This window comes from Anoplophora glabripennis, unplaced genomic scaffold, assembly GCF_000390285.2.
Source record: "Anoplophora glabripennis isolate ALB-LARVAE unplaced genomic scaffold, Agla_2.0 scaffold451, whole genome shotgun sequence".
NCBI classification, from domain to species: Eukaryota; Metazoa; Arthropoda; class Insecta; order Coleoptera; family Cerambycidae; genus Anoplophora; species Anoplophora glabripennis.
In genome coordinates, this window is record NW_019416652.1 from 261203 (window position 1) to 286376 (window position 25174).

Consider the following 25174-nt stretch of genomic DNA (forward strand, 5'->3'; position numbering starts at 1 on the left):
TGATATCGTAATGCTTTTATTCATTTTTCAATGTTACGTTGTGCTGAACTATCTCGAGTGCACGGGCTGTATTGGGTGACACCCTTCATGGCCCGTCCAGTTGGTGGTCAACTTGCTGACAACAAGTGTATCGATAGGCCACAATATATCACATGCAGATGGAAACAGTACAGAAGGCGAATCTATCGGTGGCCGAAACCCAGCACAGACTGGGACTGGATGTTATAGAAATTTTGATCATTTTCCGAATCGACATCGACGTAGTAACTCTTCCACCTTGCCATGTCTTCCAACAAACGAAGGTCCCCCCGTGCCTAGTTCTCCTTCTTCTCAACGAAAATTGCTTGAACTAGGTACTACGGAAGAACTACAATTTCAACAAAATTCTCCATTGGCCCCATTAGCTACTTTAACCCCACCGGCTCAAGATGAGACGCAATTAATTTCCACTATTCCGAAAGGATGTATTTCACCATCGGTAAGTTAAGTTGTTGCCAACTTTATATTTATAGATAGGTAACCATTTAATACACCTATAAGAAATATGTTGGTTTGAATTTCAGTGTTGATTAAAATCGATTATTGACATAGTTGAATGATTTAATCTTAATTAGTTTTTATATTATAAAAAAATATTTATTGATCAAACAAAATGTTAAAATCATTAAATAGTTATCACTTCCATCGACCACTTAGAGATAATTGACTTTCATGATAAGTCCTAAGTAATAATAAGTAATTTGGAATGACTTTCCACTTTCGCTTTTGAAACTATGCATAATTTTACATAGTTTTTATCAATAGCGATTTTGGAACCAAATTTAAGGATTTTCATTTCAAAATAGATTTAGAAATGATCTTAAGGTAAATTTAAATATTACGTTATTAGAATAATTTTTAATGATGTGATTTGGTCATATCATACACTCGAAACTGTCACGGATTTTCGAGTAACTTTAATTATTTTTTTCCAAACCCAAGGGACCCAGATATCATTTCCGAAGGAATTCGATGCGCTGAACACGATTTTATAGTCAAAATTCATGACTTTCTGATGAATTTCGGAGAAAAGTGATATTTTTGTGTGAAAACGCCCAAATATGGGTCAAAACTGATTTTTTCCTAAATTTTGTCCAAATTTATCATTTTCTTAAAATTTTAAGGCGCTGTCACTAGTAAAATTTACACATGATCTCGATATTTCTCAAAAAAACTTCTATTTGGGTGAAAACTGGCCCAAATATGGGTCAAAACTGATTTTTTCTTAAGTTCTGTCCTAATATATAATTTTTGTAGTATTTTGAGGAGTTGAACACGATGCCAATAATTAGTAAAATTTACCCAAGATCTCGATATTTTCCAGAAAATCCACTATTTGGGTGAAAATTGGCTAAAATACTACGAAAATTATACATCGTGTCCGGGAAAATGTGGGAAATCTCTTGGGTGCAGATAGAACATGAAAAAATAAGAAAAATAAGTTCCTATAAAATTTTTTCGTAACGGGCCCTCCCTCCGGAGATATGTGTCCCTGAAGGACGCCGCTGGAAATAGGTTTTTCTTGAATAATTTTTAAAGTACTTAATATAATTTATTAAAAATTTTATTTGATGAACAGTAAGGACCTCTTAAAATAGTGTCCTTGAAACATATTTAGCTTTTTTAGTTTACAAGGGGCGGGCTAAGCTTTATAACTTAATGCCTAAATTTTTAACATGCGTATGATAAAGACTTTAAAATAATAAATCTGGGTAGCTTCAACCTTAGACTACAGAAAAGGTACTCTTTTTTATTGTCGATCAAATGAACCGTTTACGAGAAAAATAATTGGTAAAATTAATTGTGAATTAATTTTGAAATATGGAATACACGTTTATTGAGAATGCAGATATGCATCTCATGAATGGTCTTGAGTCTTGCAATGCTTTACGAGCCAAATATCACGACAGATTTTCTAATCGTGCTCTGCCAAACCAGAAGACATTTCAATGAGTTGACCAACGTCTAAGAAAGAATGGTGGGCGATTTCAGTTAATAAGGTAATATATATTATTGACTTTCTTCATATTTGTAGGAAAATTTGGAAAAAATTGTACTATGCTGGTCTGAGAAGAACCGTACGTAAGCCGCAATTAAAGGAAAATATTTTAATTGCTGTAGAAGACACTCCATCAACGAGCACTCGAAAACTATCAACACAGTTTAATACATCGAAAAGAATAGTACGTGAAGTTCTTCAAGAACAGCTGTTATATCCATACCATTTGCAAAAAATACATGAACTGATTCCTGAAGATTTTCCTCGTACAATGTAGTTTGCAAACTGGCTATTGGATCAGCATTCAGCAACGAAATAATGTAAACTTCATTAGCACTATTCTTTTCACGGATGAAGGTTTTCCAAAAATGGTATCATCAATTTACACAACACACATGTACGAGTATGGGCTGATGAAAATCTTCATGCCACTATTGTTTCGCATCATCAACATCGGTTCCAATCTATTAACATCTGGGCAGGAATCATTGGCAATTTTTTTATTGGTCCATTCATATTGCCGGAACGATTGAATGGACAAATTTATTTGGAGTTTCTTCAGAACGCTTTTCACGATTTAATAGAACACTTAACAATTGAAACCCGCCGTAACATGTGGATACGTCATGCACGATGGGGCACCACCTCAGTTCAGCGTTGGTGTGCGGGAGCACCTGAATAACGTCTATCCAAACCGTTGGATAGGTCGAGGAGGACCTATTGCCTGGCCTCCTCGATCTCTCGACCTAACGCCTCTGGATTTTTACCTGTGGAACACCTTAAACAATTGGTGTATTCCACTCTGGTCGACACTAGGGAGGAACAGAGAATCAAGTTTCATTGTGATGTGTTCAGGAACAATGCTGGGTTATTGTGGCGAATACAACACTCCTCAATTCGTCGTGCCCGCGAGTGTATCAGACTTCACAGAGTGCCTCCTGGTACACCACTGCGTTTTTTTAAATTTTGTATTTTTTCGGATTAAACATTTTACAATGAAACTTTTCTGTTTTTTGAATGACTTTCGTTTCGCACTTTGTTGTCGAGAAAAAAATATAGAAATTATGGCCCTTTTTATTAAAAATAAAACATGAATTCGTTTATTATTATTTTTCTCGTAAACGGTTCATTTTATCGACAATAAACAAGAGTACTTTTTCTTTAATCATAGGTTGAAGCTACCCAGATTTATTATTTTAAAGTCTTTATCATACAGGGTGTTAAAAATTTAGGCTTTAAGTTGTAAAGCTTAGCCCGCCCCTGGTATACTAAAAAAGCTAAATATGTTTCAAGGGCACTATTTTAAGAGGTCCTTACAAGTGTCCATCACATAAAATTTTTATTAAATAATATTAAGTACTTTAAAAGGTATTTAAAAAAAAAACGATTTCCAGCGGCGTCCTCCAGAGACACATAAGAGACACGAAAAATTTTTATAGGAACTGGTCATCTTTTCATGTTCTATTTACACCCTAGAGATTTCCCACATTTTCCCGGACTCCCTGTATATTTGGACAAAACTTAAAAAAAAATCAGTTTTGGGTCAGTTTTCTGAGAAATCTAGAGGTCATGGGTAAATTTTATACTAATGGCATCGTGTTCAGTGCCTCGAAATACTACAAAAATGAAACATTTGGACAAAATTAAGGAAAAAATCAGTTCTGACACATATTTGGGCCAGTTTTCACCCAAATAGAGGATTTTCTGAGAAATATCCAGGTCATGGGTAAATTTTACTAATGACGGCGTACTAAGCACCTCAAAATACTAAATAAATTATATATTTGGACAAAATTTTATCGAAAAATTTCACTTTTCTTCGAAATATTTTGAGTACAGTATCTTGTTCAGCGCATTGAATTCATTCGGAAAAGATATGTGGGTCTCTTGGGTTTCGACTTGTTTCTTTGTCTGCCTGGGTAATTTATCAAATATCAGATCATGTTGATTTTATTTCTGAGATACAAACGTACCTAATCATTATATATTTTAAAAATATTGATAATTTCATATTTATAATTTTAATATTTATGTATAACAATAGAATTGTTTCAACTTGGGTTAGTAATCGATTTTATACATGACGAGAATGCATTTATTTAATGGAATGTTGAATGTTGTCTCTATATAATTTCCTTATCTACAATTATGTTTTGTTCGACTATCAAACGCGAATAGCTAAAGAAACACAATTTAAAATGGTTTTATACATTTTACAGATACAAAAGGTGAATAGGTGAAGGCTCTTGTAGAGAGAATAATATGCAGTCTTTATTGTCGATATTATTATAAAGGTATAATTTCTCTGAAAAAGACTCAGTGTTCATTTTAAACAATAGTTACTTCCCCTATACCTGAGTGATATTATTGACAATATTTATTTAATTTTATGTTCAATAGTTACCTACATGGTGTCTAAATATATGCAAAATATTTACCTTCTAACAATTAATCAAAATAATGCATTAATTTCAAAGCAGATTTTGCATGACTAAATGTGTATGCTACATTTCTAGAATATGTGTATTCAACAACATCTTCTGAAATTATTCACAATTATTAAACTGATCTAATTTTTCTGACTTGCAAATTTATAAGTGACTGATGTCAGTTTTTCGTTTTATTGATATTTAAGTACATTCAATAATAAAGTATTCTAATCAAAACAATATTTTTGTAAGGAACACAATATATTTCTACATATTTGGTTAGAACTAAACAGTACTATAAGTATTTGTAAGTTTATAGCAAATAGTGAAATAAAGTCAAACATGCTCCTTAAATCTATATGTTAGAGAAATGCTTATTATCCTGACAGTCTTAATTAAAAATCTATTTCTACTGCGTTGCATTTGCGTTGTCCAAAAAATAAAAAATCTTTATTTATGCTTCCAAATCAATTACGTCGCCTTCAAAGTAATCCCCACCCGATACAATGCACTTATGCCAACGTTTTTGCTAACTCTTGAAACAGTTTGAATAGTCCTTTTCCGGTATGCCCTTCAATGCTTTCGTCGTTTTCCGCCTTTCCGTCTTTTATTTCCTCGATCGAGTCGAAACGGTCTCCACGGAGTAGTATTTTGAGTTTAGGGAATAGCCAGAAGTCACTCAGTGCAAAATCAGGCGAATACGGTGGTCGCAGAACGATATGAGTTGAATTTTTGGCGAAATGGTCTCGAATTATCAGTGCTGTGTGAGTCGGTGCGTTATCATGATACAAAAACCAAGAGTTGTCTGTACATAATTTCGGAATTTTGCGGCAAATACCATCACGCAAACGACGCATAACACTCAAATAATATTCCTTGTTAACAGTTTGGCCGGTTGGAAGAAATTCATAGTGCACTACGCCACGATAATCAAAGAAAACTGTCAACATGACCTTGATTTTTGAATGTCTGGCATGTTTTTTTCGGTTTTGCTTCACCATTTGTACGATATTCACCTGATTGATCGGTTGTTTCCGGGTCGTAAGCGTAGATCCAAGTCTCGTCTCCAGTTATAATGTGTTTCATGACGTCTTGGTAGTCAAAAATCATTGTTTCACAATGTTGACAACGCGACGCTGTTTTTCCAAAAAGTTTTTGGAACCAAACGAGATTGAACGCGTCTAAGGAACAACAAATCCTTTAAAATGGTAATTACCGAACCTTTTGAAATGCCAACATTATCAACAAGGTCTCTTGTTGTTAAACGACGGTTTTCCAGCACAAAATCTTTGATTTGATTAACGTGTTGTTCATCAGTTGACGTTGATGGACGTCCGGGACGCTATCGTCCTTAACGCTTTCTCTGCCTTCTTTAAAGTCTTTGTACCACTTGTAAACATTTTTTTGCGACAACACTAAAGGCCTTTTGTAACATCCTCAACGTTTTTGCGGCAGAATATTTATTCCGCAAATAAAATTTAATGTAAATTCTTTGCTCAACAAAATCAGACACAATGAAAATCGATAAACTCACTGTCGAATGTTTACGTAAACACAAGCAGCTCTGCAACAATTGAATATATTGACTTGAAACTCTGAGTAGATATCCAGGACAGTAGTACAAAAAAAGCCAGTGCTCGTACGCACGCCACCGTTAGAGCTAAAAATTATGTTTTTATTGAAAAACATGCCCCTTTATTAACTATAACTACGTACTAAATACCACTGAAATATCTCAAGCGGTTTCGAAAATATTTATTAATTTCCTTCTTTTTCTGAAAATTTTAACATCTCGTATTTCCGCAACAGAATACTTTTGGACCATAGTTTATGAAGCAAACTATCATTAATTTTCCATGTAGAACCACACCCTTAAATATTCCCATATCATTAAGGAACACTCTGTATATGTTCGAAATCTTTTAATAAAAATGCTCACTGCAAATTCCTTTGTTAATAAGATTAACAACATATTTTCGATAGCACCATCCAACATCTAATCCACTTTTTCTTAACTGAGGATCTTTTGAAAATGTGTGAAAACTAATTGATTCACCAGTTTCTTTTTCCCACTTTACGACACTACACACTATCCACACTACAAATTATAACTTGACGTAGTTTTAGATATAAGTTTGTGATTTCAATAGTACTTAAAAAAATAATCTAACAGTAAAAAAAAACCACGAGAACAACAATTCCTATGATACACGACACATGGAAACTCCAACACTACAGATCAAACTGAAATTTGAATATTTATTAGTAAATACAGTGTGTCCCAGAAGTAACGCAAAAAAATAGTATTCTATTTTGTGTTACGTTTTCACAAAAACGCTAAAACACGTCAATTAGTAAATAGAAATTGTCGTTTTGTCACGTTGCTTAAACCTTTTTTGCGCGATGTTTCATAAACTTATGACGTCATCGACATTTTTTTTAAATAGCACTAACTAATTTTTTTAAGCATAAATGAATAGCCCTTCTGAAGGGAAATGCGTCGATATAGGGTTTGGCCTACTTTACTTTGACAGGTCCGGAAAAAAAGCCAACGATTGGAATGGACATGATTTGAAATAACAACAAAAGATCACAAACTGATGCGAGAACAGTGCCACAGGAAAAAATGGGAATTTGTAGATGTTTTGTGTTTTGGGCACTTCTATGGCATATGACTGATGATAAATGATGATCACTGATGAATGATGATGCCTAACGAAGATAACTGATAATGACTGATGATGATGACTGATGATACTGACGGATGATAAATGATGATGGCTGATGAGACTGACGCTGAAGGTGATGATGAGGATGAGGATGAAGATAAATATGACAATAAGGATGATGATGATGAGGATGACGATGATGACGAGGAAGAAGATGATGATGGTGGTGATGATGGTGATGATGGTGATCATAGTGATCATGGTGATGGTGATGGCGATGGCGACGACAACGGCGACGGTGAGGGCGAAAGCGGGGCGACGGCGAAGATGAGGACTATGACGATGGCGGTGGCGATGATGATGACGATGACAATGATGATGACGATGGCGATGACAGTGTTGATGAGGACGACGACGATAATGATGACGGTGGGACAATGACGATGATGACAATAATGACGACGACGATGGAGGTAATGACGATAACGATGACGGTAATGTCGATGACGGTAATGTCGATGACGATGACGACGATGGCGCTGATGACGGTAACGTTGATGACAATGATGATGATGGCGATGACGATTAAGATGATGATGATGCACGATGTTTAGAAAAATATTTATCAGCCGGCGGGGAATGCCGCAGGCACGAGCGAAAGTTTAAGATGGCTAATACCGGCTTGTACTTTTCTAGTCAACATTTTAACTGACATTGCATTACCTTGAGTATTTTATAAATTATATTCAGGGTGTTCTTCCATAACTTCTATTTGTAAAATTGTAATAATAGGTAGGTATATGGAAATATACATGTGTCTACTGTTTTTACTGAATCAGCCTTTTCTTAATATCTTCAGAATAAACCAGGGACACCTTGTACACTGACAGCTTTTCCGTTGTACCGTTACTGAGAGAATCATTGTGCTCGGTGCTCGAACTGTTTTACTAGGGAAATGCACTAAACAATTAATTGTCTTATGTAATTCTCTGTGAAGCTCACCTAAGGCAAGGTAGAATCAAAGTCGTCAAAAGGAGTAGGCTGCCAACAAACTGCTGATCCCCTTTGCACCACTTCCCCCATAAACTGATGACTGACGTCATTTACTATACAGGGTTATTCAGGTTTAATCTGGATAACTCCAGGAATCAATATAACAGATTAAATTAATGTTTATTCATTAATAAAACAGAGAAAAACGCCTATCTTTGTACTGTCGATGTCGCTGCGGGATTGTCGGATTCGGAGATATCAATTTTAACGTTTCCATCGATGATGGAGTTTGTTTTAAAATATTCTTAATCCCGCATTAGTTTGTTATATTTGATCTATTAAAAGGAGAGGGCGACATAGAAGAGGACTAACGGCGCGACACGACATCGAGAAGCCTTTCGTCCGGTAAATGGGCCCTCAAAAACGTCAATTGTTAGAGAAACAGTAACCTAAGCGCGTTAATATGTATATATCGGTAGATTATGAAATCTCTCTAAAATTAAAAATATTGAATTTATTCGATCTAATGTATTAAGAAAAGTTTCTCGTGAATGTTTGAATACATAAGTATAATTAAATTTAGTTTACGCTGAGAAAATGTAATTGTTTTGCAAATACATGAACGATAAGGATCTAGGTGAAGTGTGATACCCTCTGGCCTAACTATAAGCTTACGAATATTTATGTTAAAAACATATTTAACAAATGCCAAATTCGGTAGAAATTATTCTATTTGGTACAGTCTAAGATAATACCGTGTATAATTATGAATATATTTGAAATTTCATACAAACTGTGGGGTACAAAAACACTTGTCAAGTGATATGATTGAGACTCACTAATATAGAATTAGAAATGTGCGAATAATTCGTTATTATTAAACCGATATTACCTAAATATGTAATAATTATTTTTATTATTCATTTAGCATATTCAGCTAGTGGTACCTGAAAATAACTAAAAAGACTAAGCTGAGACAAATAATTATAAAAGAGCAGCTGTAAACCAGATTTTGTTAAAATTGTTTTATTACATTAAATTATTCTAATTTTAAGCGTTCTCTAGTTATGCAAACATGTTTCAGAAGGAGTTATTGAATAATAATGTATAAAAATCAAAATGAGTATACGCATAGAGTTCATGTACGTAATTGATGTGCATTAAGTTGTATGCTATTGTTTCTCGATATGTATTGTAGGCTGACAGCAAAAAATCTGATACCTTGAAGAAGATCGAAAAACTCGATGAATTTCCTAGTGAATTCGAATGTTGCTTTTGCACTACCAAGGTAGTATGTACTCTGTTCAGTGTAATGCTTAATATAAACTGCTTCTGCTTATCAGTCACCCTCAATAATCAGAACAGATACTTAATAGACAGTTTGTGCATGAGCATTCAGAAGAGAGCACTTACCAAATTGTGTTTCAAATAATTACCGCAGTTAGGTATAGCCAAAATATATATCAATATTAATTTGACACTATATACTAACATTTATACATTGTTTTACTAGTTAAATATTACACTTTCTTACTTACACTTTCTCTTTATTATTTATTTCATATAAATATTATTACAATTATTGTAATATTAGACAACATATAAATTTTCTGAATTTTGTTAACTAATGTAACATTAATTTAGAGTCTTTCTAGATAATTAGACTGCCAATCTCAAATACTGGTAGTTATTCATATTATTTTTATTTATTTATAACTTATCTAGTGATAATCCCAAGTGTTTAGTGAATTTTACATATTATTTATAGGGAAACATGACTATTATTATTGTACGTAATGCAACGTATATTAGGGTCGAAATAAGACAGTCTAACTAACCAATTTATCTTTATCCGAAATTTAAAACATCTTGTCCAATTTAAATCAAATTTGATATTCTAGTACTTGTGCAGAGATATTATTTTCTGACATAGTAATTTGGTTCTTAATTTCATTTACGGAAATGAGAAAATACATTAAATTTGCTCATATATTTTTTCAAGTGATTTTTCAATTTCAGTTCTTATTATATTATAAAAGTAAGGGTTTCCTTGATATCTTTTCCTCCTGTCATTTTTTTTGCATTCCTAATGGTTTTCGGGTATTTAATTATTTTATTAGTCATCATCAAAACATTTTCGGTACAAACCTTAATTAAGACCGGCCAAGAAAAAAAAAAGTTATATGAACTTTACATGCGGCATATGATTTCCTGTGTATTTTTGCCTCCTGAACACGAATCCACAGTCTGTTTTGCTCCATATGCCGTATGTCAAGATCTCGTCACTTCCTTTTCTCCATTTTACTGAAGATTTTTAGCGATTCTCTGAAGGTATTCAGCGATTTACGGAAAACTGAAGGGTGATGGAGCAAAACAGACTACGGATTCGTGTTCAGGAGACAAAAATAAACGGAAAACCGTATGCCGCATATCAAGATCTCGTCACTTCGCAAATTTCGTCCTTTTTCTGAATATCTTCAGCGATTTTATGAAGACTAGAGGATTATGGAGTAATTCTGACAACGGATTCGGATCCAGGAGATAAAATGACGTCGAAAAACGTGTCACGTGTTAAGATCTCGTCACTTCCTAAATTTCTCCATTTTACTGAAGATTTTTAGCGATTTTCTGAAGGTATTCAGCGATTTACGGAAAACTGAAGGGTGATGAAGCAAAACAGACTCTGAATTCGTGTTCAGGAGACAAAAATACACGGGAAACTATATCTCGCATGTCAAGATCTCGTCACTTTTTCGCCCTTTTTCTTTTCTGAAGATCTTCAGCGATTTTTTGAAGACTAGAGGGTTATGGAGTAATTCTGACAACGGAAAACTTGTGCCACGTGTTAAGATCTTGTCACTTCCTAAATTTCTCCATTTTACTTTAGCGATTTTCTGAAGGTATTCAGCGATTTACGGAAAACTGAAGGGTGATGGAGCAAAACAGACTATGGATTCGTGCTCAGGAGACAAAAATACACAGGAAATTATATGCCGCATGTAAAGTTCACATAACTTTTTTTTCTTGGCCAGCGTTATCATCAAAAACGAAATAATGCTTTGTGTAGTTCAGGAACTTGTATTCGAATAGTCTTTCACGAAAAATGTTGGAAATAATATCCATTTTTAATAATAATAAAAAATAAAAAAAATTAAAATTATTGGTACCTTGTGACTATTAAATTTGATTCTCTTTGATTGTTCTTATTTGAAGAGCATTAATTCAGCCGAATTTTTTAATAATAAATTATTATAATCATGAGGCATACTTAATAAAAATATAATAGCGAAAAACTTGACGAAATATTTATGATAAAGTAAGATCTAAAGTTAAACTCTCTTGAAAAAAAATATGAATTAATTTGATTAGGAATGCGGGAGTTTTCCCAATTTCTGTAAATACAATTGCTTCAGTTACTACGTTAAGAGTAAATAGAAGGACTGGCACACCAAATTTCAATTAAACTGGACATTTTGCAAATATTTGGGAACAACTAAAACATTGTATAGAGATCAGGTAAGTTTAGTCAAATCATCTTATTTTGACACCTAGAATCTGTGGTAGTTCCATGTCCACGAAATATCAAGACGCGTTTTATACAGATTGTTTGACAATGTCGATCAAATTCCTAAAACTAATTTCTCTGGAGAATAACATGAACTAAATGCAAAAACAACTGAAAATCGTATTTACAAGATATTTAAATTAAAAACTAGCATATTGATGAGAATTAAAATGTACGAAAACCGAACTAGCTGTTTATTAGATATTGCTGGTCGGAACATTAGTCCACAGAGTAGTTATTTCCGCCGTACACAGTATATTAATAAATAATAGTGATAGGGGACCGTTCTGGACAATTAATTGTTTAAATCCATTTTCTCAAAAAGAATGTACAGTTTTAAATAAATAAAAATATAAAATAAAAAAATAAATAAAAGTTGTGTCATTTGGTCCATAGTCTTATTTAAAATTTGTGAGGTTAGGGCTATTGAAAGTGAGGAGTGATATTGTCACGTTTGATTTTTTAATTAATGGTAAGCAACTTACTCTGTGGGCTACAGCTCCATCCAGCATTGAATTATACTCGCAACCTCTAGTAAACAGCCAATATCATTCTTGAACAACAGACATAGACCGGTTTCGAACTCATTAGTTTTTATCAGCATGCCATAGGTGAGACGACCTAGGAACGATCTAACTATTTGGATGACATATTTGATGTTAAAATGAACGGATATATTGTGCTGGAACATACAGGACCAGTAAATAAATAAGAATTTGATACAATGAGAAATGTCAAACCGAAAAAACCCAAATGACAGAATTTAATACCCAAAAAGTTAAATCTATAGAAAACCCGCATGGAGATGAAATAAATGAGCTAAAATAATACATGTACATGCAAAAAATATAACAAGAAAGTTTATTTTGAATAAAAATTTAAATAATAATGTTGACAGCTAACGATGAATATAAACAATTACTTATTTTGTAATTGAAAGGGATATTAATTGGACAATTTGCTCAGAGGTGAAAAACATACAAGCTCACTTTCTGCAACACAAAGCATAGAGTTGAATTTAATTTCCACAAATATTTGGAAAAAAATCCACATTGCACTTTAGATATCGGAAATATCAAAATGTTTCTTAATACAGCATGTAATAACCAAAGTTTCCATATCAAAACCATCAAACTAGCTTTTCAGTAAAGATTACAGTGGTACTCTGCAATAAAGCTAAAAAAAAAGAAAGCAAATTTTGATGACTGTCATATACATATAAAAACTATGAAATGTTTCAATAAAAGAATGGAAGAAAGATAGTTGTAAGATTTGCAAAAAGTAGTTATTAGGACAGTAGGTATTAAGTTTCCATATAGTGTAGAATTTCTAGAATATTGCCAGAAAAATCCATGATAGTCATTTGTTGGGCCTAAATTTATTTAAGGACAGCGAGAAATGCCTTGAAGTCAGTTGAGAATCAGGGTAGTTTGAGTCAAGTTTCAGGCGAGTTGAAACGCTGCTAAAACAAAATAAATCTGCAAATTTGATTGTAGTGAATAATAACCTAAAAAACTTAGATTACCTATTACAAAGTGATCAATTTATATAAAAATAAACAAACAAGTTCACCAAAGATATACCTACAGTAGAACCCAAAAGGAGGTGAGAAAGTCCAATTGAAAGTTATCAAGAAAACACCTCCACAAAACTTGGCTTACTGGCACCTGTCAAAGATTCGAATTAGAGATAGAAATTGCAGACAAGAATTAGTATGCAACTTTCAATGCGCTTATCTCGAAGAATTGGTAGTAGAGTAGTTTACCAAACATTGTAAAATAAGTGGATTCAAGATACCTAGTGGATGTAAAATATTCAGTGGCTTAAACAAGTACCAGGAGGAAGTAATATACTCAGCAGCTCAAAAAGCAAGAGGACATACATCATAGACTAGTAAAAGTGAGTTAAAATAAGAATTAATGTTTGTAAATTAATAATAATAATAATAATAATAATAATAATAATAATAATAATAATAATAATAATAATAATAATAATAATAATAATAATAATAATAATAATAATAATAATAATAATAATAATAATAATAATAATAATAATAATAATAATAATAATAATAATAATAATAATAATAATAATAATAATAATAATAATAATAATAATAATAATAATAATAATAATAATAATAATAATAATAATAATAATAATAATAATAATAATAATAATAATAATAATAATAATAATAATAATAATAATAATAATAATAATAATAATAATAATAATAATAATAATAATAATAATAATAATAATAATAATAATAATAATAATAATAATAATAATAATAATAATAATAATAATAATAATAATAATAATAATAATAATAATAATAATAATAATAATAATAATAATAATAATAATAATAATAATAATAATAATAATAATAATAATAATAATAATAATAATAATAATAATAATAATAATAATAATAATAATAATAATAATAATAATAATAATAATAATAATAATAATAATAATAATAATAATAATAATAATAATAATAATAATAATAATAATAATAATAATAATAATAATAATAATAATAATAATAATAATAATAATAATAATAATAATAATAATAATAATAATAATAATAATAATAATAATAATAATAATAATAATAATAATAATAATAATAATAATAATAATAATAATAATAATAATAATAATAATAATAATAATAATAATAATAATAATAATAATAATAATAATAATAATAATAATAATAATAATAATAATAATAATAATAATAATAATAATAATAATAATAATAATAATAATAATAATAATAATAATAATAATAATAATAATAATAATAATAATAATAATAATAATAATAATAATAATAATAATAATAATAATAATTATTCGTTTTTTACAATTAAAATTAAATTATATACATACATACAGGGTGTCACCTAATGAATATTACATACCAAGGAAAGTCACCACCTTGACGGTTTGGAAATGCTTGATAGCATCAGGAAGTTCTTGCCGAAGGAAATCCAAATAATTTTGGCCATTCAGCCTTACAGGTAGAGCAACATAAAATTTCCTATAATTTTGCACCAGAGGTTAACTGAAAATTCGTGTTTGAAGTGATGATCGGTTCAAATCGGTTAACTGGGTTCTGAGGAGAAAACAAGAAATAAAAAAAAACTTTAACACCCTGTATTTTTTTTGCGACATTTTTCGTTTAAGCAAGTTTGGTTAAATCGACATCATTTGGATAACATTCGTTAGGTGACACCCTGTATATATAGTATACAGTGTGATCCATTTGAAACCGTGACACCCTCATAAAATTTTTATTTACAGGGCGATTTTGACCATTTTTTTTAATTGTAGATGGGAGAAAAGCGACTAAGTGCCATCCTTTTTATTCAAAAACCAACGCCTACCACTACCAGATCATTTTTGTGGGGTGAAAATTGAAGAAACCATATTAGAAACTTCAAGATGACAGGACTCGGGCTGTATGTCATGTTATAATATTATAAATGTTTTCGTATACAGTCGTATTTCACTTTTTATTTCAAGGGTGGATGAAGAGATATAAATCAGTAAGATCAGCACAATTGGCAATTTGACTGTAGAATAATTAATGTGCAATATTTTTTATGGAATTTAATATAGGCTCATTTTAAGGGGCGCTTAATTCACCGGCGTACTCATATTTTTTCTAAAAAAATCGCTAATATGGTTTCTTCAATTTTTATCTTCCAAAAATGATCTGGTAGGCCTTGGTTTTTGAATAAAAAGGATGACACTTAGTCGCTTTTCTCCCCTCTACAATTAAAAAAATTATCAAAATCGCCCTGTAAATAAAAATTTTATTAAGGTGTTCCGGTTTTAAATGGGACTATATATAACTTGTTAATATTAGTTAGAAGTTTGTTATTTAACTTAGACAGTCGTCTAATTTTTTCACAACTTATTTTATATATAAGTTTATACGGGCTGTCTCATAATAGTATGTCTTTGTAAGGGTGGATCTCGCATGATTTTAAGTAAAAAAGTTCATATAAACATATGTCCGTAAATGCTTCGTTACGGGGTGTTAAATTTTTTATAATTTTCCTATTTTTTTCTTTGTGTCTCTCACAGTAGAGATATGTAGCTCAAAAGACGTACCGTAAGAAAGTTTGGAGGGCTGAAAAGAGGCCCGACCCCAAAAAAAGTATCACCCTGTAGATCGTGACAACTAATAGCAGGGCTAATGATGCAAGTAATCTAAGTCAATTTAAATTCCAAATTTGAGCTACACATCTCAAAAACTGTGGGAGATCCAAGAAAAACAAAAATTATTGATATTTTAACATCCTGTACCGTGGTAATGAAGCAAAGATATCTTACAATTTTTTGCTTGTGAGAGAAATCGCTTCTGAGAAAAAGTCTACGAGAATAAACAAAGTAAAAAATATATATTATAGCTTTATTAACACAATAACATCCTGTACGTTCCATAACAATATATTTTTTATGCAAGGTTTTTGTTTCATTCATATTTTGGAAACATCTTTTACTTTTATCATATGCAAAACGATTAATGTAAAAATCATGAACAAGTTACGAAAACAAAAAGAGTAACTATTTTCGAAGTACATTAAACATGAAATATCGTACGCATATTTTATATTCTTTCAATTTAATTTGTAATATCCTGTAATATGGTATTGAAGTATGTTATATAATAATTTAATTTACTAATTATTGTTGAGTATAACAGTTAAGTGCAGAGGTACACTATTATATTTCGTTGTAATTCAAGACCTGGGAAAAATTCCCGTTGTCAACGGAAAATGTATTTTTCTCCAACCGTCACAAAACTATGACATTTTTTGACTGTCAGAAGTCTCTAAGGTTGACATTTTCCTAACTGAGAAAAAAAAATGGTATCTTAGCAACAAAAGTATTCACTTTTAATCCAAGGAGCTAATGTTGACACTTAATCCTTAGATTAAAAGTGTTAATTCAAAGCATAAATTAATAATAATTAAATGGGGGGTTTCGGTTGGAGAAAAATAGCATGTTTTATTCAGATTAAAAGTGTCTTTTTTGTCTCATAATTTTACATCCGCTCGGCTAATACAAAATTTGCTCGCCACAAAAGTAACACTTAATCCCAATATAACATATACTATTTGTAACATAATAAATTACGAAAAAGTGTTCATATAAATACATACAAATACATATAAATATGTATGTTCCCGCAACCGCACAGGGTGTGAAAAATTTATGAAAAAAAACTTGTAAATGACATTTTATTTAATTAATTAATTATTAGATACTATTGATTATTTGATACTGTGATTATGTGACAATAAATATCTAGCTAGCTGTACATAATTCATAGCATTATACATTGCATTTTTGTCTCAAAAAACTATGAATCCTGGAACATGTAACATATTTTTTCTTAAATTTTAACGTACTATATCTCGAAAACCTAGTGTTGGTGGACACGTGTTTATATGAAGTTTTTTTCTTAATCTAATAAAATTTGACAAATATTTTAGTTACTCTGCCTTGAATAAATAAAAAAATATATCATTCTATCAATTCAGAAAATTTATATTGCTTTGCTTAAGAAACATTTCGGTTATTATAAAAGAAAGATTTCTGGATTTTCGGATGTAGACAAAATGTCATATAATACTTCCTTTTATATGGATAAATCTCATCACATTTCTCTCCGAAAGGGTAGACTAAAACTATTATACTATATCAAGTAATAAATTGACTAAATGTATGAACAAAATTGGACTCTTTTATTACTTTTAAATTATTTAATATTATCTATTCAATGAGATATAACAACCATTATTCATTCAGAGAATTTGCCTAACGAGCCCCTAGGGTTAGTGGTGTAAATCGATATAAAATATATTTATTTAATTAGCAATAAACCATACGATAGCCAAACCAATTAGTTTTCATTTAACACAAAATTAAAAAAAACAAGGTGTATGGAAATAAAAGATAAAATAGGGAGATGAGCATAACTATTATGTAAATTCTAACAAAAAAAATGGAAATGTCATATATCGCTTTAGTGGGTTGCACCATTTTGAACAAAAATTGATTTTACAATTTTATTATAGTAGGTACATGCTGCAAATATGTGAAACAGAATACAGTCCAAAAATTTGTGCTTGTATGTTTAAAAACAATCGATAATCAGTTTATACAAGGATATACAAACTTTTAAACTGACTATTCATAATTTGCAACGTATGCTATTAAAATGTAACATTGTGATCTGGATGACTGACCATGGTATTCTTATGTATTTTTCGACGCTGAATCTGAATACGAGTTCAAAAAATTCGAATACCCCTTAAATATTTGTGTAGAGCCAAAAACATCCCTTAAATAGAGATAAAGTTATAAATATCAATATCTTCTCTATTACTGCCAAGGGCTTCCCACGAAGGGGTTCACCTATTGTACTTCTATACTCTTCCGGACTAGGGTTTGCAATCCCGCATTCCGCGTTACAGCATTCCAGCAATTTCCCGCATGTCAATGAGACCTGCGGAATTCCCGCATTTGCGCGGAAATTCCCGCGCGGGAAATTTTTGAATAGAACACGTCCGTTTAGTGACATTGCGCGTGGCGCGCGCGAGCGCCCCGTTTGGTTTGCGTGATAACATCGATCAATCGAGCGAAGGAAAGGATTAAAATCGGCAGATCTTTGCATCATTCAAACAAATTCCTTGATTCGTTTGTTTATTTTTGAGAAAAAAAGTGTTTACAAAGTGAAATTTTATATGTAACTAATAGTTTTGTCTTCTTGAATGTTACTTTAATTATACTATACTGCCCTACTTCGGAAAAAGATCGTAAATGCAGTTTTGTGACAAATTGAGATAATTACATTTTCGAAATCTATATCGCATTATACTACCCATCTATAAATATCAAAAATATCGTTTTTGTTTCTTTAAATTTAAAAATTTGTACATTTTAAATTTCTAATATTGTGTCACTTAGCAGACTTATTACATTAAGAGGTACGTAGTATAAACGCCGCATGTGACCACATACGGATTTCTTCTCTAGCACAAGCGTTGAAATACGATGTTTTTAACAAATTAAATTCGTATGTGTTTACATGCGTTGTTTTAAATTAAACAACAATTAAATATTATTTGAAACACTATATATTAAAATTGTAAAATACCCTGCAAAAACATCGAAAATATAATGTATAGGATGTACATGTTCTGGTTCTTCCATTAATTTCTGTTGAAAATGTAGCACATACTGCACATACGGCATTTTTACCTAGCAAAACCTTAAATTTATTAAGACAAAACAACATATTCGACTGTGTTTTTATTGAAATTGCAATGTTTTCTAACATTCTTCAAATACATTAAAAAATATTTGTTTTTCGTGTGCCGTTACCGAAAAAATCAAGTTATTACCTTAATTAGTAAATGAATGACAGCCAAATGAAGTATACCTAATATCTCTTTGCAATTTTCTCTAAACTGTCATATTCCGAAGTAGGGCAGTATATTGTCGATGTATCTAGCAAATATTTTTTTAGAAATTGTTACTACGATTAAATTATTAACCTAACCTAGATGTTTATAAATTTAGTAATTTATCAGCAACAAGTACGTTAAGTAACTAGAGACATAATAATATCTATGTAAAAATAACAAAAGTAACATATTATTGATGCGTTGATTTCTGTTGATTCTTAGTTAATAAACATAGTTTTTAATGTATATAATGCTTATCTGTTGATTTTTAAATACCAAGAATTATTTATATATCATTTGATTAAATGTAAACATTCCACAATAATAGCATTATTATTTTCATATATAAATATATTTTTAAATCTCTTGCGGGAATTACAGCGGGATCCCGCTGTAAAGGTGAATTTACCACAAATTTCCAGCTGGAAAAAAAAGACTGCGGGATTGCAAACCCTATTCCGGACCTAGATCTGTGTCTTGAAATGTAAATGAGACATGGTGAATGGTGAACACAGACCAACCAACCCCCTAGAGGGGTGAAAACTACCCTCTGCTGGACGTGGTGGAGGATGTGGGAGATCAAATTTTTCTTGTATTTACTACGCAATGGTCGCAGTGCACTGAGGAGAACAGCCCTCAGCTGTTTTGCCCGTGTCTAAGGGGTGGAAACTAACTATTTTGTTCTTTTATTTTGTTGACTGTTGTTATTTCTTACATCGAATTTTGAAGGTGTGTTAGAAAAAGTGTGTCCAATTAAAGTATAGAACGCAGAGGTCGGATAAAAGGTTAAGGCAGATAAGGCGGAGCAAATGTTCGAGGATTGGATAAGGGATAACAGAAGGTGCATGAGAGCTCGATAAATTCCGCACTGAAAAAAATTAATCTTCCCATATCCTTCTGCGCCTTCCTGTTTCCCACTCATCGAGGAATGTTCTTTACCTGCTTTAAGGGTTGGTCTTCCTGGTCAATACCGTTAGCAGATTTCCCTTCTCTCAGATTAAAAAACGGCAGAGTGCATATTTCCGATCTTAAAAATATTCCGAATAGGTACTTCTTGTGAATTTAGGGGTGGTTTCCACCCCTTAGGCGGGTATGGGCAAAGCAGTTGAGTGCTGTTCTGCTCAGTGCACTGTGACTATTGCGCAGTGCTCTCCCACACCTTCCTCTACTCCGTCCAGCAGAGGGTAATTCACTCTTCTACGGTGATTGTTCTTTGGCTGTGTTCACCCTCCACCATGTCTCCATTGCATTCTCAAGCTAAAAGCTTTCATGACGCAGATCTATGTCCGGAAGGCTAAATGAGAGCACGAGGGTTGCAAAGTACCCGTTCGTACTGCTTTCCGTAATGATATTGATATTCAAAACTTTACCCCTATTTAAGGGATGTGTTTGCCTCTACACAAAAATTTAAGTGGTATACGAATTTTTTTGACATCGGATTTGGATTCAGCGTCGAAAAATACATAGGATTTTTTTGAGGGGCTGTGTAATCAGTAGGTACTCCTATTCTGCGTCAACATTAATCCAAATTTACAATTTAAAACAGAAAGTTATATATGTGATTTTTTTAATTTGCGACTCAAAAATCTCGAGAAATAAGCACTATTGATTATTTGATACTTTCGTAAATCTCGAGAAAAAAGCACTCTGCGAAAAATATGTCCATAATCAAAATTTTATTACTATACGGAGGAAATACATGTGAGTGCTAAAATTAGTCCCTCTCCTAGGTGAGTAACTTTGAAATTTTAACGGAGCATTTTTGTAGATATTTATTCTTTTCGTAAATTCCGGAAACTGCAGGAACTTTTTTTGTTGAATTGTTAATATCTGATCCGTCACTAGAGTTTGGTCAGGTATTTAAGGTATACCCTGTATATAACTTGAAAAAATACGACTCTTTTAAATTTCACTGAAAAATATTTTAGATAAAAATATGTTTGCCAAATAACGACCGGAACACTATCTGTTAATTATTAGATCACAACTGTAGATAGAACGGTAATAACACAGGCCCTAAAAGATTTTAATCCAACAACACGAATATACTTTCTCAAAGGATTTTGGTGCGCTGAATTCAAATCCGAGGTCCAAATATCTCAATTGGCTCTGATTTTCGAGATATTCTAACCTAAAAGTGCCAAAATCGTGATTTTGTGACATATTTGAGGTTATGTTACATGGAAAGTAAATTTTTCTGCTAAAACCATTGATGGGGTCTTAAAGTACTATACTTACCTTTAAAACGCACTTGGATTTATCCCGAGTAGTTTGACTTATTTCTCGAATTTTCAATACACTGACAACGCAGCACCACAAATCTAAATTCATCAGCACCCGGAAGTAATAATCTTACATGTTTTTGAGGTCGCTGATCACGAATTTGAACTCCAAAATATTTTATCACGTCAAAATTTGCATATTTTACGCATTTTATCAATCTGGACATTTACACGCAGAAGAGACTAATATGCTCAATCTCGAACTCATAGGGTTAGGGCTTAGGGTTTATGAGTTTGGATTTAAGCGTATTAGCCTCTTTTGCGTGTAAATGTATTTCCAGATTGATATAATGCGTAAAATATCGGCCATATATCGAATTTTTAGAATTTTTTTTAAGTTTATTGCAAAATTTGACGTGATAGAGCGTTATGGAATTCTGATTTATGATCACCGACCCCAAAAACATGTAAGATCCCTACATCCGGGTGTCGATGAGTTTAGGTTTGTGGTGCTGTGTTATGTGTGCTGTGTGCTCAAAATTTGAGAAATAAGTCAAACTATCAAACCTCAACATGCGATTTCTCAAAGATGAAAAATGATATCGGTATAAATCTAAGTGCGTTTTTAAGAGTAAGGCCCAGTACTTTGAAAGGTTTGATTAACTAATCAGGCGATTAAACTGTGATTATATTTTATAAAATAAATCAGAATATGTACAGTTTAATCGCCTGATTAGTTAATCAAGCTTTAACCGAGACTCAAAGTACCGGGCCTAAGTACTTTATGACCCCATTAATGGTTTTAGCAAAAAAATACTTATCCATGTAACATAACCTCAAATATGTAAAAAAATCGCGATTTTGACACTTTTAGGTTAGGATATCTCGAAAACCAGAGCCAATTGAGAAATTTGTTCCCCGGATTCGAATTCAGTGCGCCAAAATTCTTCGGAAAAGTACATTCTGGTTTCTGGGTTAGAGGGTCGGTCAAATTTTGTCGGCCTGTGTAATTGGTGTTACTATTTATCAGTTACTAAATGCATTATTCGATAGTCTTAAGAACAGAAATCATCATATTACCAGTCAGTATGTTAAGTGGGGTGAAATTCTAAGATTTCGAAGGCTTCTTTTTCAGATTCACTCGGTGAGCTGAATAATTTCAATAATTTGCTACTTTCTATCTATTTCATAAATCCAACACTAACTTGAAAGAAGCGTAAGCACCCAATCCGCTTTAGCTGTGTGTATAGAGAAGTTAGAACGAATTCACTACCTATTAAAATTTTCAACTGTTTCAGGATTCACCAACAGACGTGGGGTTTTAAGCACCAGCAATTTTCAAAGTTGGATATCCCTAGAACAGATGAAAAAATACAAGTACATATACTTAAAACAAGTTGTCATTTCTAGTTGGGTGGAAATTGTTCTTGGGTATTATCATTCCATATTTTGCTATATCCGAAAATTTAGTTTGATTTGGAACCATTTCATTTGTTGTCACAATAATAAAACTACTAACGAGCTTATTATTACATTATTTTAATTGAAGACATTAATATTATACTAATTTATCTTGAAATTGATACTGAATTTAATTCTAGGGAAAACATAACTGTTTATTTTTTATGAAGTTTATTAAGTTGGTATCTATTGGGTATAAAATAGAAGAATTTACAAAATTCAAAAATTACATATTTAACTAAGCATTATTATAATTACTCTTGAAATTGTGAGAACTGTCATTCTGATATTTCTTTTTTTTGTGGATTCATCCATTTTAGATAATTTCAGAAAAATATTGTAATGTCAGTTGAGCTGCGAAAGCTGTGCATTGGTAAAATTGTTGATAATTTTAAAGGTTTATTGAAAATCTCTACCATTCAGTTGTTTACGCTGGCTTTAGTCACTTGCATAAATTTTACTGCATGTTTTTTAATTATACTTTTTGCACTTTTTTAGAACAAGATATAATTCCTACATAAATAGATATTTCAACTCCACACATACATGCTAAAGAAAACGTTTCACACTGTCCATTTTTATATAGTACTTAGATGATGCTAAAGGAACAAAGGCAAATACATCCCAAAAATGTGTTTGTTCTTTTTCTACTTTCGCCCTATGAGTCTACATTCCTCTGGTATAAATTATTTTAGCATTAGTTACTTTCCGTTTATCTGGTGGCATTTTAAATCCAATAATATTTGTTTTCGTTATCGTTGTTGAATGAAGTTGTTTGTTTTTTAATTTTTACTCAATATTATATTTCGCATAAGAACCGACACAGAGCAGGGGCATCTAGGGGAACCCAAAATATGATGATTTAACGCAACTTACCTTTGTACTAAGCTGCTCCCCTGAGAAGTTATAGGTCTTGAAAGTGGGATTTCAAATTTAGAAAAAAAATCAATATCTCAGTTATACTTGAACTCAGAAAAACCAGATTTGGTACACGGTGGGAGTGTACCAAGAGCATTAATCGACAGTAAGTAGAGTTCAATCGAAGCATTTTAAAGGGTTGATACGGGATGATGCACCATTAAAATGTGACAGATTTTTTTAACACGTTGGCGATCTTAAAAAATTATTATTTTATTTTATTAATTCTAAAACTTTTCTTATTCTTGTTAGTTTTCAAAAAACTTTGTCGTTTTCAACAAAAACACGAATAACTAATAATACGTATTGTAACTGTTATTTAAAATCATCGAAAATTTAAAAGTTGGCTATAAATTTAAATGTCCAACTTAGCGATCAGGAAAAAGTAATTTAATTTTGTTTGCTGAGTGTTTTGAAAATGGCCGGGAAGCATGGGTGTAGCTAAGGGGGGCCAGGAGGTATTTACGGCCTACCCCAGAAGGCCCGGTGCCCAGAAAAACTCCTCAGAAAAAAGATCCAATAATTTCATATTATCATATCAGTAAGTTGCTGAGTGCGTGAGGTTTTTTTTTTTTTGGAGGCCTTCATAGAGCTTGCAGTCCTGGACCCGCCCCAAGCGAAAATCCTAGCTACGTCCATGAAGCGTTGAGGAATATCGGAGAAGATTTCCAAATCGTGTAATCCCCCATAGAGAAACAATTGAACGTGCTATGGCAATCGGGCACAAGACAAAGACTTACTTTGAATTACAGTTGAAGATGATCCACATATTAGTACTAGAATTTTATCTCGTCAATCTGGTATATTAGTCCAGACGGTATCTGTTTCAAAAAGTCTATATTTGGGTGAATCGTATATCCGCGGAGATTTTTGGCATTGTGATTTTAAATATCACTAGAAATGAAAAATTTTCCATACGCATAAAAAATAAACGAGGGCTTAACTTTTGACGGTACAATATGTTAAAAAAAATTCGAAAAATGTCATATTTTTCTTCCTATTTAATTCTGTATCTTTTTAAGAGTTGATTTTAGGCGAAAATGGAACAGGAAAAAATGTTTGTAATTAAATTTTTTACGAAATATGACTAGTTACAAATCGAATGAATAATGATTATTATTGTAAAAATCGAAAAAATCGCCAAAAATAGGGTTAAAAAACATTACTTTTTAGGGAATTCTTTTGGGGTCTTTAAATTGGGTATAGGACCTTCATACTTGGCTCTTCATTTTACGCAGAATCATCATACCAAATTTCATCAAAATCGGTTCGACAGATTTTGCATAATAATTTTGCAATCCAGATTTTGAAAAAAATGTGCAAATTTTTTTAGGCCCTTAGATACTTGAAAATTTAATCACA

The 25174-nt window shown here is 31.6% G+C and overlaps 1 protein-coding gene across 3 annotated transcripts in view; it reads left to right on the forward strand.

The window, feature by feature from the left end:
- LOC108909678 (potassium voltage-gated channel protein Shab) overlaps positions 1-25174 on the forward strand; it is a 193582-nt gene that overhangs the window by 125317 nt on the left and 43091 nt on the right. For all 3 annotated transcript variants that reach the window (XM_018714076.1, XM_023455165.1, XM_018714075.1), the window contains exons 4-5: positions 138-478; positions 9328-9417. In XM_018714076.1, coding sequence (XP_018569592.1) covers positions 138-478; positions 9328-9417 — 431 coding nt within the window. The remainder of the gene's footprint in view (positions 1-137; positions 479-9327; positions 9418-25174) is intronic.